Source organism: Salmo trutta, chromosome 7 (assembly GCF_901001165.1).
Source record: "Salmo trutta chromosome 7, fSalTru1.1, whole genome shotgun sequence".
Classification (NCBI taxonomy): Eukaryota; Metazoa; Chordata; class Actinopteri; order Salmoniformes; family Salmonidae; genus Salmo; species Salmo trutta.
The window spans coordinates 13,856,584-13,871,050 of NC_042963.1; the positions used below are offsets into that span (position 1 = coordinate 13,856,584).

A 14,467-nucleotide genomic window follows, 5' to 3' on the forward strand; every position below is an offset into this window, starting at 1 on the left:
AACTTTCCCTCATATACAGTGAGTTATTAACATAGAACAGAGATGCATTGGGCGTATTTTCTCAACTGCACATAATACCCTGGCCCTTAAAGATATAAGCCATATGTCTGTCAGATTTTATTGTGAATGTAAATTCTTCAGTTCCATTTGCAGACCAGCAAATGAATGCGGTTTCAGTTTTTTGGGTAAGTGCAATCATTTTTTGTTTTGTTTTTTGAATGATGAACTCACATATGACTACAGTTAGTGATTTCTGCCCGTGCCCGCTATTAGACGAACTGGACCCTGTCCATAGGCAGCATATGAAAACAGGAGTAACTAAAGCTGAATGCAGTCATTTGTCTACCGCACATCCCAAAACACAACACACATGCTCATTTATGGACGTCCTCATTCCATCAGACAATCCCCGTCCACAAATGTGGCGATGGCCTCTTGTCCATCTGATCTCAATTGAAACATCTGCATACACATTGTTTCTCTAACTATTGCAGAGGCCCTGCGAGCAGAGATAGGAGACTTCTCTCCCTCGAATGAATTGGAGTATTGATACATAATGACGGGATCTAAGGGGCTTAAGAGAAGCACATTGTGTCCGCATGCGGCGGGCACTCACATATTCGACATGGCCGGGAGACGATGATTAAGTGGAGGTCTGGCATGCTGCAGGGAGTGGGACTCATGCAGTACTACGTATGGTCAAAGTGTTTGTTGAGTCTATTATCTCAGAACTTTGGTGAGGACACGTCACACAATGAACTCCCAGACGGGATCATAAGTCATCAACTGACTGTTTTCCCCTGTAATCACTATGACTAATGAGGTAATGGGGTAATGTGGGATGTGACCAGTCCATCACTAGAGAGTAGGGTGTCCAATCAAATAGCATCTTTTACCAAATTTCGGGCGGCAGGTAGCCTAGTGGTTAGAGCGTTAGACTAGCAACCGAAAGGTTGCAAGATTGCATCCCCAAGCTGACGAGGTAAAAAATCTGTCGTTCTGCCCCTGAACAAGACAGTTATCCCATTGTTCCTATGCCATCGTCGAAAATAAGAATTTGTTCTTAACTGACTTACCTATTAAAATTTTAAAAAATTGAAAAATTGACCAATGTGTAAAATAATATATTAATTGTGTAGATAATCCTCTAAGAAAACCAATGGTCTGAACCTTATGTCTCTATCTGTCACGTCCTGACCATAGAAAGCTTTTATTTTCTATGGTAGAGTAGGTCAGGGCGTGACAGGGGGTTTTGTCTAGTTAAAATTTTCTATGTTGGGTGGTTCTAGTTTCTGTATTTCTATGTTGTTGTTTTTTGGGATGATCTCCAATTAGAGGCAGCTGTCATCGTTGTCTCTAATTGGGGATCATATTTAAGTTGGTGTTTTTCCCACTAGGTTTTGAGGGAGATTGTTTTGAGGTAGTGTATGTTTCACCTCTTTGTCACGGTTTGTAATTTTGTTTAGTAGTTTATTTGCATGTATTGCATAGGTTCACAGTTATAATAAAAAGTGGAACGATACACACGCTGCGCCTTGGTCCGCTCCTTCATACGACAAACGTGACACTATCATAATTTGTTCAAAATGTATTGGAGTTTTACCCTTGTAGGACTGACAGAATTAAAGTGACTAAATCAATTGAGACCAGAGAAAAAAAGTGGTCTAAAATTAAGAAAATTGCATAGCGTCAGCTGGGCTGAATCTTCTTAGGGATAGGCATCCCGTCAACGGGACAGTTGTAAATCATGTAGTGCCGTGAGTCACGATCAGAGATTTTAGAGAAACATCAAATGTCGGTTCATAAGTGTCTTATATCGGCTGAAAGCTTAAATTCTTGTTAATATAACTGCACTCTCCAATTTACAGTAGCTATTGCTGCGAAAAAATGCCATGCTATTGTTTGAGGAGAGCGCCTAAAACAAAACACTTTTTTACACCGCGATAGGTTTGATTGTTTTTTTTAATCCAAGATGGCGTAGCAGTTCAGACGTCCTTTACCCTCCTCTTGTCGTGTCCCGTGTATATATATATATTTACATATTTTTTTCTTCGCATATCTTTTTACATTGTTTCTTCTAAAAACTCAACCTCAAAGCACTCTCCTGCAACCCGTCTCACCAATTTAAAAAAGAAAGTATTATTTACCTCAAATCTGAAATCCACAACAGAAGCTAGCCAGAGGTTAGCCATTTTCACTGGCTAACGTTGGAGTTCAGCTAGCCACGGTTAGCGGTCATCAGATATCCATTAGTTCGAAAAGCTATCGCCAGTCTTTGTACAGCGCGACTCAGACCAGAGCATACCGGTCCTATTCTCTCTCCTTTCCCAGGATTTCTACCGCATGCTCTGGACATTTCCACCTGGATCTTGCAGCTAACTAGCTGCTACCTGAGTGACTATTGGCAACATCGGTCCCGGAATTAACACACATTATTCCTGAGCTAGCCAGCTGAAGTGTCTCCTGGGCTACAATCACCTATCCGGACCCGTTTTACTGCCGATGCGGAGCCCCATCTGGCCTTCACGACTGGACCACCGACGTTATCTGCCACTATAACTAACTATTTTGCCAACTTGGACTGGTCCCCCCTTCCACACGGAACCCCACTAATCCACAGACGGAAACGCACGAGGTGGCTAAAAACAGACCTCCCTCCATCTTCCACCAGCTTGCTACCTATGGCCCGGCTAGCTGTCTGAATCTCACTGGACCCTTTGATCACTCGGCTAAGCATGCCTCTCCTTAACGTCAATATGCCTTGTCCATTGCTGTTCTGGTTAGTGTTTATTGGCTTATTTCACTGTAGAGCCTCTAGCCCTGCTCATTATACCTTATTCAACCTCTCAGTTCCTCCACCCACACATGCTATGACATCTTCTGGTTTCAATGATGTTTCTAGAGACAATATCTCTCTCATCATCACTAAATGCCTAGGTTTACCGCCTCTGTATTCACATCCCACCACACCTTTGTCTGTACATTATACCTTGAAGCTATTTTATCGCCCCCAGAAACATGCTCCTTTTTCTCTCTATTCTGGACGTCACAGACGACCAATTCTTATAGCTTTTAGTCGTACCCTCATACTCATTCTTCTCTGCTCCTCTGGGGATGTAGAGGTGAATCCAGGCCCTGCAGTGCCTGGCTCCACTCCTACTCCCCAGGCACTCTCTTTTGATGACTTCTGTAACCGTAATAGCCTTGGTTTCATGCATGCTAACATTAGAAGCCTCCTCCCTAAGTTTGCTTTATTCACTGCTTTAGCACACTCTGCCAACCCGGATGTCCTAGCTGTGTCTGAATCTTGGCTTAGGAAGTCCACCAAAAACTCTGAAAACTTCATCCCTAACTACAACGTTTTCAGACAAGATAGAACGACCAAAGGGGGCAGTGTTGCAATCTACTGCAGAGATAGCCTGCAGAGTTCTGTCCTGCTTTCCAGGTCTGTACCCAACAATTTGAACTTCTACTTTTAAAATCCACCTCTCCAAAAACAAGTCTCTCACCGTTGCCGCCTGCTATAGACCACCCTCTGCCCCCAGCTGTGCTCTAGACACCATATGTGAACTGATTGCCCCCCATCTATCTTCAGAGCTCGTGCTACTAGGTGACCTAAACTGGGACATGCTTAACACCCCAGCCATCCTACAATCCAAGCTTGATGCCCTCAATCGCATACAAATTATTAATGAACCCACCAGGTACAACCCCAAAGCCGCAAACACTGGCACCCTCATAGATATCATCCTAACCAACGTGCCCTCTAAATACACCTCTGCTGTTTTCAACCAAGATCTCAGCGATCACTGCCTCATTGCCTGCACCCGTAATGGGTCAGCGGTCAAACGACCTCCACTCATCACTGTCAAACGCTTCCTGAAACATTTCAACGAGCAAGCCTTTCTAATCGACCTGGCCCTGGTATCCTGGAAGGATATTGACCTCATCCCGTCAGTAGAGGATGCCTGGTTATTTTTTTTAAATGCCTTCCTCACCATCTTAAATAAGCATGCCCCTATCAAGAAATTTAGAACCAGGAACAGATATAGCCCTTGGTTCTCCCCAGACCTGACTGCCCTTAACCAGCACAAAAATATCCTATGGCGTTCTGCATTAGCATTGAACTGCCCCCGCGATATGCAACTTTTCAGGGAAGTTAGAAACCAATACACACAGGCAGTTAGAAACGCCAAGGCTAGCTTTTTCAAACAGAAATTTGCTTCCTGCAACTCAAACTCTAAAAAGTTCTGGGACATTGTAAAGTCCATGGAGAATAAGAACACCTCCTCCCAGCTGCCCACTGCACTGAGGATAGGAAACTCTGTCACCACCGATAAGCCCACTATAATTGAGAATTTCAATAAGCATTTTACGGCTGGCCATGCTTTCCACCTAACTACCCCTACTGCATTCAACAGCACTGGACCCTCCACAGCTACTCGCCCAAGCCTCCCCCATTTCTCCTTCTCCCAAATCCATTCAGCTGATGTTCTGAAAGAGCTGCAAAATCTGGACCCCTACAAATCAGCTGGGCTTGACAATCTGGACCCTTTCTTTCTAAAATGATCTGCCGAAATTATTTCAACCCCTATTACTAGCCTGTTCAACCTCTCTTTCGTGTCGTCTGAGATTCCCATAGATTGGAAAGCAGCTGCTGTCATCCCCCTCTTCAAAGGAGGTGACACTCTTGACCCAAATTGCTACAGACCTATATCCATCCTACCCTGCCTTTCTAAGGTCTTCGAAAGCCAAGTCAACAAACAGATTACCGACCATTTCGAATCCCACCGCACCCTCTCCGCTATGCAATCTGGTTTCAGAGCTGGTCATGGGTGCACCTCAGCCACGCTCAAGGTCCTAAACAACATCGTAACCGCCATCGATAAGAAACAATACTGTGCTGCCATATTCATTGACCTGGCCAAAGCTTTTGACTCTGTTAATCACCACATCCTCATCGGCAGACTCAGTAGCCTTGGTTTCTCAAACGATTGCGTCGCCTGGTTCACCAACTACTTCTCTGATAGAGTTCAGTGTGTCAAATTGGAGGGCCTGCTGTCCGGACCTCTGGCAGTCTCTATGGGGGTACCACAGGGTTCAATTCTTGGGCCAACTCTTTTCTCTGTATACATCAATGATGTCGCTCTTGCTGCTGGTGAATCTCTGATCCACCTCTACGCAGACGACACCATTCTGTATACTTCTGGCCCTTCTTTGGACACTGTGTTAACAACCCTCCAGACGAGCTTCAATGCCATACAACTCTCCTTCCGTGGTCTCCAACTGCTCCTAAATACAAGTAAAACTAAATGCATGCTCTTCAACCGATCGCTGCCTGCACCTGCCCGCCTGTCCAGCATCACTTCTCTGGACGGTTCTGACTTAGAATTTGTGGACAACTACAAATACCTAGGTGTCTGGTTAGACTGTAAACTCTCCTTCCAGACTCACATCAATCATTTCCAATCCAAAGTTAAATCTAGAATTGGCTTCCTATTTCGCAACAAAGCATCCTTCACTCATGCTGCCAAACTCACCCTCGTAAAACTGACCATCCTACCAATCCTCGACTTCGGCGATGTCATTTACAAAATAGCCTCCAATACCCTACTCAACAAGCTGGATGCAGTCTATCACAGTGCCATCCGTTTTGTCACTAAAGCCCCATATACTACCCAGCACTGCGACCTGTACGCTCTCGTTGGCTGGCCTTCGCTTCATAATCGTCGCCAAACACATTGGCTCCAGGTCATCTACAAGAGCCTGCTAGGTAAAGTCCCCCCTTATCTCCGCTCACTGGTCACCATAGCAGCACCCACCTGTAGCACGCACTCCAGCAGGTATATCACTCTGGTCACCCCTAAAGCCAACTCCTCCTTTGGTTGTCTCTCCTTCCAGTTCTCTGCTGCCAATGACTGGAACGAACTACAAAAATCTCTGAAACTGGAAACACTCATCTCCCTCACTAGCTTTAAGCACCAGCTATCAGAGCAGCTCCTAGATCACTGCACCTGTACATAGCCCATCTATAATTTAGCCCAAACTACTACCTCTTCCCCTACTTTATTTATTTTATTTATTTTTGCTCCTTTGCACCATATTATTTATATTTGAACTTTGAACTTTCTTCAAATAACAAACCTACCATTCCAGTGTTTTACTTGCTATACTTTATTTACTCTGTCACCATGGCCTTTTTTGCCTTCACCTCCCTTATCTCACATCATTTGCTCACATTGTATATTGTCTTATTTTTTTCTACTGTATCATTGATTGTATGTTGTTTTACTCCATGTGTAACTCTGTGTTTTTGTATGTTGTCGAACTGCTTTGCTTTATCTTGGCCAGGTCGCAATTGTAAATGAGAACTTGTTCTCAACTTGCCTACCTGGTTAAATAAAGGTGAAATAAATAAATAAAAATAAAAAATTCACCTCTGAAGGTGAAATGTGTACTTACATTCTGAAATATTGCTCTGATTTATCATCCAAAGGGTCCCAGAGATAACATGAAGTGTCGTTTTGTTAGATAAAGTCCTTTTTCATATCCTAAAAAGGTCCATATAGCATGCACGACCAATTTTGTATTTCCACTAGTTCAATTTGCAAAGAAAGGAATCTGTGAAAATCTAACCCTAAACGTTGTTTCAACCTGTCAAATCACGTTCGTATTTAATCCTCAGAGATCCTAGAACGTAACCAGACTTCACTATATCATTAGGAGTGTAGTATACCCTATAGGACACCAAATTTTGTAAATCAAAGTCCAAGTATACAGATCTGATGATATTGTTGCAGAAAAATTTAATGTAAATGTAAATGTCTCCTTCACAATTTGCCCAAATGTACCTGAGTGACTTCACACTAAATGTCATGTAGTTTGCTGATACTTCCAGTTATCTGTCTGAAACTTTGCACATACACTGCTGACATCTTGTGGACACCATCGGAATTACAACCAGAGTGATGGCTAGATATGGGACCTTTCTGATGCATTTCAAATATGGTGATAGAAAAGAAAATGCTGTTTTTTTCTTTGTATTTTCTTCTACCAGATCTATTGTGTTATATTCTCCTACATTCACATTTCCACAAACTTCAAAGTGTTTCTGTTCAAATGGTACCAAGAACATGCATATATCCCTGCTTCAGGGCCTGAGCTACAGGCAGTTAGATTTGGGTATGTCATTTTAGGCGAAAATGTAAAAAAAGGGGGCTATCCCTACTGGCTACAGGCTACAGGCTCACATTAACGTTGAACTCGCAATCTTTCTTATCGAATCCGCAGGACATAAAACAATAGAGAGGTAAGATGGATTTTGAGACATGACATAATTTACTATATGCTTTTCAATTCTAAATTCCTGTTCTTTTTCAAAGATTTCGAACAAAAAAGAGGGGTATCTCTGTAAAAAATGTACGGAGCACTGATTGCATTCCAAGCTTTTATTTTCACAGTCTTTTACATTTAATTCAGCTCCTGTCATGCTAATTTAGCTTTCTGCGACCCACAGACTACAAAATGTTTAAAAAAATATATACAGTACCAGTCAAAAGTTTGGACACCTACTCATTCAATGGTTTTTCTTTATTTTTACTATTTTCTACATTGTAGAATAATAGTGAAGACATCAAAACTATGAAATAACTCATATGGAATAATTTAGGAACCAAAAAAGTGTTAAACAAATCAACATCTATTTTATATTTGAGATTCTTCAAAGTGGCCACCCGTTGCCTTGGTGACAGCCTTGCACACTCTTGGTATTCTCTCAACCAGCTTCAACTGGAATGCTTTTCCAACAAAATTGAAGGAGTTCCCACATATGCTGAGCACTTGTTGGCTGCTTTTCATTCACTCTGCGGTCCAACTCATCCCAAACCATCTCAATTGGGTTGAGGTTGGGTGATTATCAAGGCCAGGTCATTTGATGCAGCTCTTCATCCCTCTCCGTCTTGGTCAAATAACCTTTAGACAGCCTGGACGTGTGTTGGGTCATTGTCCTGTTGAAAATCAAATGATTGTCTTACTAAGCTCAAACCAGATGGGATGGCATATCGCTGCAGAATGCTGTGATAGTCATGCTGGTTAAGTGTGCATTGAATTCTAAAGAAATCACAGACAGTGTCACCAGCAAACGACCCCCACACCATCACACCTCCTCCTCCATGTTTCACGGTAGGAACCACACATGGAGCTATCATCCGTTCAGCTACTCTGCATCTCAGAAAGACATAGCGGATGGAACCAAAAATCTCAAATTTGGACTCATCAGACCAAAGGACAGATTTCCACTGGTCTGATGTCCATTGCTCGTGTTTCTTGGCCCAAGCAAGTCTCTTCTTCTTATTGGTGTCCTTTAGTAGTGGTTTCTTTGCAGAAATTCGACCATGAAGGCCTGATTCACGCAGTTTCCTCTGAACAGTTGATGTTGAGATGTGTCTGTTACTTGAACTCTGTTAGGTGCAATCTGAGGTGCAGTTAATTGCCACTTTCTGAGGCTGTTAACTTTAATGAACTTATCCTCTGCAGCAGAGGTAACTCTGGCTTCCATATTGTGGCGGTCCTCATGAGCGCCGGTTCCATCGTAGCACTTGATGGCTTACGCGACTACACAAACTATCAAAGTTCTTGAAATCTTCCGTATTGACTGACCTTCATATCTTAAAGTAATGATGGACTGTCGTTTCCCTTTGCTTATTTGAGCTTTTTTTGCCATAAAATGGACTTGGTCTTTACCAAATAGGGCTATCTTCTGTATACCACCCCTTCCTTGTCAACTGATTGGTTCAAACGCATTAAGAAGGAACTGTATATTATGAGACACCTGCACCGCTATGTCAACAGAGCTTGGTGCTTATTATCGGATGTATTAGGTTATGTTAATGACAGGGGCGCAACTTTGGTTTTCAAAGCGGTGGGGACATAATATATATATATTTTATCCAGTCGGATAAACACTCCAAACAGCCTACCCGGCCGCTCGGAGGCGTATGCATGGTCCTAAAGCACACCGCTGCCGCATTTTGTATCACATTTCGATGATAAAACTGGGGGAGACAAAAATGCAATGTCCCCCCTGTCCCCAGTGAAAGTTGCGCCCCTGGTTAATGATATGCTAGCGATAGACCCCACTGAATTAAGTGAAATGTCATAACCAAAGCGGTGGAGGCTGCTGAGGGGAGGACAGCTCATAATAATGGCTGGAATGGAGTCAATGGAATGGTATCAACCACATGGAAACCACGTGTTTGATGTTTTTGAAATAATTCCTTTGACTCCATTCCAGCCATTACTATGAACCGTCCTCCCCTCAGCAGACTCCACTGGAGGACATCCTATACAGAGTCACCACTCTACATATGAGGCCTTTAGTTAAATCATGGGAGCATTCTGTTGTACTGAGTTGAGAAATCTCTGGTCACTCACCTCAGAAGAGAAACTCTTGATGTGACCTGACCAGGAAGAACAAGTGTTTTCTCCTAATCAGGTAATTTGTTCTCGAAAAACTTCTGAACCTACTCAACACACAGCGCACCATGATCACGACAGAGTAGTAGCAGCCCATCCTAATATCATCTCAGACAGAGAGAGCTCCTCTCCAGTTTGAAACCAAACACTTTTTTCCCTCTAAGCCACCAGACCATTTTTGTGTATGTGCTCTTGAAAAAAGGGCTTTGGCTTTGAGTCCCAGACTGTCAGATCTGGGTAAATCGATCCGGGTCTCTCTGCACTGTCTCTGAGATCGGCTGATCAGAAAAACACACTTGAAAGATTGGCAAGGGGCCTCTGTGAGAAGTGAGCCATATTTAAAATAGCAACATCGCAGATTAGCGTTTGAAGGTTTAACATGAGCAAAAACACCGCTGACTTTAGATTTTTTTATTAATCTTTATCCAAGCACTCGATGTGGCATTCGGCTCTGGCACGCAACGGTGAACCTCAGAAAACCTGCTTTCCATCGAGAGGGCATGATGGAGCATTTCAGCTTGCACTAATCAGCCAGTGGAGCTAGCCGGGCCGCATGTGGACACAGTCTGGCATATCTACACACACCCAGTCAGGCCCCTTCCTCTCAGGACCCAAAATATAAGTGGGCATGTTGGGGAATTAATCAGGCCGCACTCCACTCCACACCCTCATATGGGCATCCACAGCTGTGCCCGACCAGAAAAGGAGGAGTTCAATCACATCTATCTGGTCAGGAGGAGTGGAGGACCTGTTGGGGCAGTTATTGACATTTGACCATTGAATTGTGAAAATACCTCACTGTGTGATGTACGAGGTGATGTTGTCTGCCAAGGTCATCCAGGTCAGGCACTCTCTCGCCCATTCTGTATCTGTCCCTTTCTAGCTCTGTCTCGCTCTCTTTCTCTCTCTTTCCCTCTCTCGCCCATTCTGTCTCTGTCCCTTTCTAGCTCTGTCTCGCTCTCTTTCTCTCTCTTTCCCTCTCTCGCCCATTCTGTCTCTGTCCCTTTCTAGCTCTGTCTCCCTCTCTTTCTCTCTCTTTCCCTCTCTCGCCCATTCTGTCTCTGTCCCTTTCTAGCTCTGTCTTCCTCTCTTTCTCTCTCTTTCACTCTCTCTCCTCTCTCTGATGTGACCCATATCCTGGTCTCAGTCTCTTCTCTCTCAGGCAGACCATGGGCTGGGGCCCCCTTTCAGGGATAGGAAGACCCCTTTCATCCAGACCTTCTCCGTGCCAAACGAAATCTTCCCTGGGCTAATTGAGGGACGTGTTAAAATCTGGAGGCAGACAGAGTGTGGAGCTGATGGAGCCCGGGCCATCAGGGAGCAGCATAATAGCCCGGTTGGTTCCCCCTCCTGCCTGAGTCTGCCTGGGGCCTTGTGTAGATGTGGCGGACCCAGCCCCAGACGCCGCTCCATGGTTTGGCATGCTGCTGCATTCATCCATTTCAGTGCATTGCTGCAGCCGCTTTCCAGCTGACAGGGCTCCCACACAAACATATGGATGCCCGGTGGGTTTTCTTATTTAGTTGTCGGTCAAGAGTACTTAATAATATTCAAGAAGACAGTACGACATATCATCTGACGTCTGCCAAAATACAGACCGAGATTTTTTTTTCACTTTCCTTCTACCCTCCTGCAGTTTTAAAAGATCGTAAATTTAAAGAAGCAGATACAATTGTGCAATCGTCAAACTTGTTTTGCTTCACATTGGAAAGCAACGCTGGCTAGAGGAGCAAACTGTAGAGATATCAGAACCTTTCACGGGACAGCCTTTGGAATTTAGAAACACAATATAATTGGGCCAAAACGGTCCATACAATTTAGTGTATTACATGTGCAACACAATGTTGGTGATTAGGTCAAATAGTGACTCTATCTACAGGTAAGAGGAAGTGGTCAAAAAGACAAAACAAAACCAAATAGGCCAGGAGTTTTCCTGATTACGTAGTTGAGACCCAAGGTTTTGTGGTCAGGAAAAACTCCTGGCCCTACATATGATATGCACTGTAAATACGTAACTCATTTGACAATCATCAATATCTAAATGTTCTTGACTGTCTGCAACTGTCTTTGACTGTCTTAATGAATTATCACATGAACTACAATCACATGAATGTCACCACAGTTTTCCCTTTCAAACCACTCGGTGCATTGTGTTATGTGGCATAGGACGTGGCTAGATTGATGAGTACTCCTGGTCCCAAATACTCTTTGTGTGTGTGTGTGTGTGTGTGTGTGTGTGTGTGTGTGTGTGTGTGTGTGTGTGTGTGTGTGTGTGTGTGTGTGTGTGTGTGTGTGTGTGCGTGCGTGCGTGTGTGTGTGTGCGTGTGTGTGTGACATGTCTGCAATGACAGTGGCGGGTGACAAATTGTGTCCCTGCTGGTCTTTGATGATCGGGCTTAATAAAAAAAAAAATCGCTCCTTTGAACATTTTAATTCAACTAAACAGGACCATCCCCACCCAGCCTTTACCAAGATTTACATTTGAAGAAAGAGAAATAAGTCCATCTTTTACAGGAATACATCAAATACGTGTCTTTTTATGTCACCCTGGGTCTTTATGTTGACATTCATTATTTCAGAAATCCATCTGGAATTTGGATGCACGTTTTGAAGAAAAAGGCCCCGGAAACCACAAAGCAGGGATGTCTTGAAACAATGGTTTCTGTGGTTTGTCTGTTTCTTGTGGTCAACAACAACTCTCAGAACCAAATACATGGGTCTGATGTCTGTAATTTTAGTTTATGCTGTAATTATTATTCCAGTTTAGACGATTTCATGCGTATAGTTTTGTTCAAATATGGTATATCACTTACGGTTTATGTGTTGTTTTAACAAAGTGCATTATATAATCAAAAATCGTATAGAATCTTGAATAACGAATTACATTTCTTTGCAAGACCATTCACATGCAGCAATATAAAAAAACATAAATTAACAGGACCATATTTAAATTCATTTGCACATTGCATATTTATGGTGATTTACACTTTCTAAAGATTACACAAGTGCACATCATGTTCAAATATAAGTGCAGGAACTTATCCAAACTGTCGGCATACAAAAGCACACTCACTCACGTCATACAGGCCTCTATAGTAACACGGAAGACACCTCCCTCTACCAGTACAACAGTTGTCTCCTGTAGCCACCAGGGGGAGTATTATACACCAAAAGAGCACCACAGGGGACAGACACTCAAGAAGCATCAAGATTGTGCGCATCCTGAAATGATGGTCCCCCTGTGCAAAGTCAACTGCCTATTTTTACATGTTGTTTTAAAACGCATTTGTCATAGTAGGAAATTCTGTCGCCTATTTGTTGAAAACGAGCCCTATGATTTGATGTAATAAATGATAAGAAATGCATTTCTTTGATGAGCTTTAAATATTGTCTATAGATTAATTCATAACAGGTGGCAAACAAGTAGAATTAGTGATCGGTTATGCTATACATATGAAATGCCACAGAATACTCTAGAATTCTACTCAAGGTTCATATTGTAAGCTGGTGCATGGACTAATCGCTAGCATTATTTGTCTACTTGATGAGAGTAGTCTAGTATCTCCTGTTGTGCAATACCCATGGTTGCAACCTCAAATAGCCTATATAAGGAAGTTTCGGTGAGTTTCGCTGTATGTTACTGTAGCTGTACAACAACTACACGTGTTCAGCTCAACCCAGAAGCCCGTCCCAATCCTTGCATATCCATACCAGCTCAAAGGAGGAGGCGTGGATAGGGCTTTTGTTACCTGCATTAGAATACCTGCAGCTACATGGAAAGAATTTAAGATGTCGTCAAAGGAGAGGAACTGCAACCGATGTGTTACGGCCTCAATACAGACGAGAGGAGGACACGGAGGACATTGCACCAGGTGTAAATGTACCTGGCGCACGCAAGAACAAGTGAGAATACATAACTTGTCCTACTTTGATACAAAGGACGAAATATAAGAATGGTTCACTGGAGAACTCATCTTACTCCTCGACCCATCGCTCTCTCATAAGTGTTTTGTTGTCGAACTCTTTTAACGACCACGTTTTGGATCACCATCACTCTCTGTCTCACCTGTTACCCGTTGACTATGGATTTTAAACGGAGAAAGATTTCAAAGGAGTTTAGATTTGACATTTTGGAAAAGAGAAGTTATATCTGCATCTGGAAAGGTTAGATACTGTAGTGTTGCCAATGTGAACGCAAGAATGACCACTTCATTCTAGTGAATGGCCCGTCCCAGAAGCGGTTATGATCATGCACAGACCCCTCCGAAGGTGGAATTTGTACGTCTTCTTGTGCTTTGGCATCATCTACTTAAGGCTTGGGTAAGTGTAAATGTAGTACTTATATCAACTGCTTATATGTTTATGTTACTTTCTTGTCTGTATTATTATTGTTGTTTTAAATATAACCTGTAACATACTGAGCCTCGTGGGTAATCTGAATGCTCAGCCACATGTATTTTCTGAATGCCCATATAAATGCAGTGTTCTTCTGCGGGCGGCAGACGCAACTGCCCTTTTGACCTAACTAACTTTTACAAAACAATTTCAAAAACTCAGTGTGATGCTAGCCTAATCCACCCATGTCAGTGTTGAAATGAACCTGACACCCATAGCCATCAAGGACAACGGCTGGATGTGCGTAAAAGCTGTGCACATTTTTTGTCGTTGTTGCTGTTGCGGTTGGCCAAATAGTAGATGAATTCATATTCAGTCTCGGTTGTGGTTAATCTGCTCAGAGTCTTGTTGGTTTGTCGCTCTATAGATCGTTTGACCCCTCAGCCGGGCTCTGGCTCACTGCTGCATACCTTCATTAATAGAGGCAGCCTGGCTGAGTTGTATTTCCACATTCCACAGCCCAGATGGAGTTTTTACTTGTTTTGCAATAGCTCATCTTGATGTATAAAAAAAACGGAGGAATTATATATGCTGTGTGTGTGCAAAAAGAAAAACGGATAACATGAGTAATACACCTTTTTGGACTTTATTCTATTCC

General features: G+C 43.0%; 1 protein-coding gene across 1 annotated transcript in view; it reads left to right on the plus strand.

Annotated features, from left to right (window-relative positions):
* The first annotated feature begins 13,087 nt into the window (after positions 1-13,087).
* Positions 13,088-14,467, plus strand: part of wnt7bb (wingless-type MMTV integration site family, member 7Bb) — a 41,957-nt gene continuing 40,577 nt past the window's right edge. Inside the window, exon 1 of the mRNA XM_029758054.1 lies at positions 13,088-13,794. Coding sequence (XP_029613914.1) covers positions 13,718-13,794 — 77 coding nt within the window. The 5' untranslated portion in view covers positions 13,088-13,717. The remainder of the gene's footprint in view (positions 13,795-14,467) is intronic.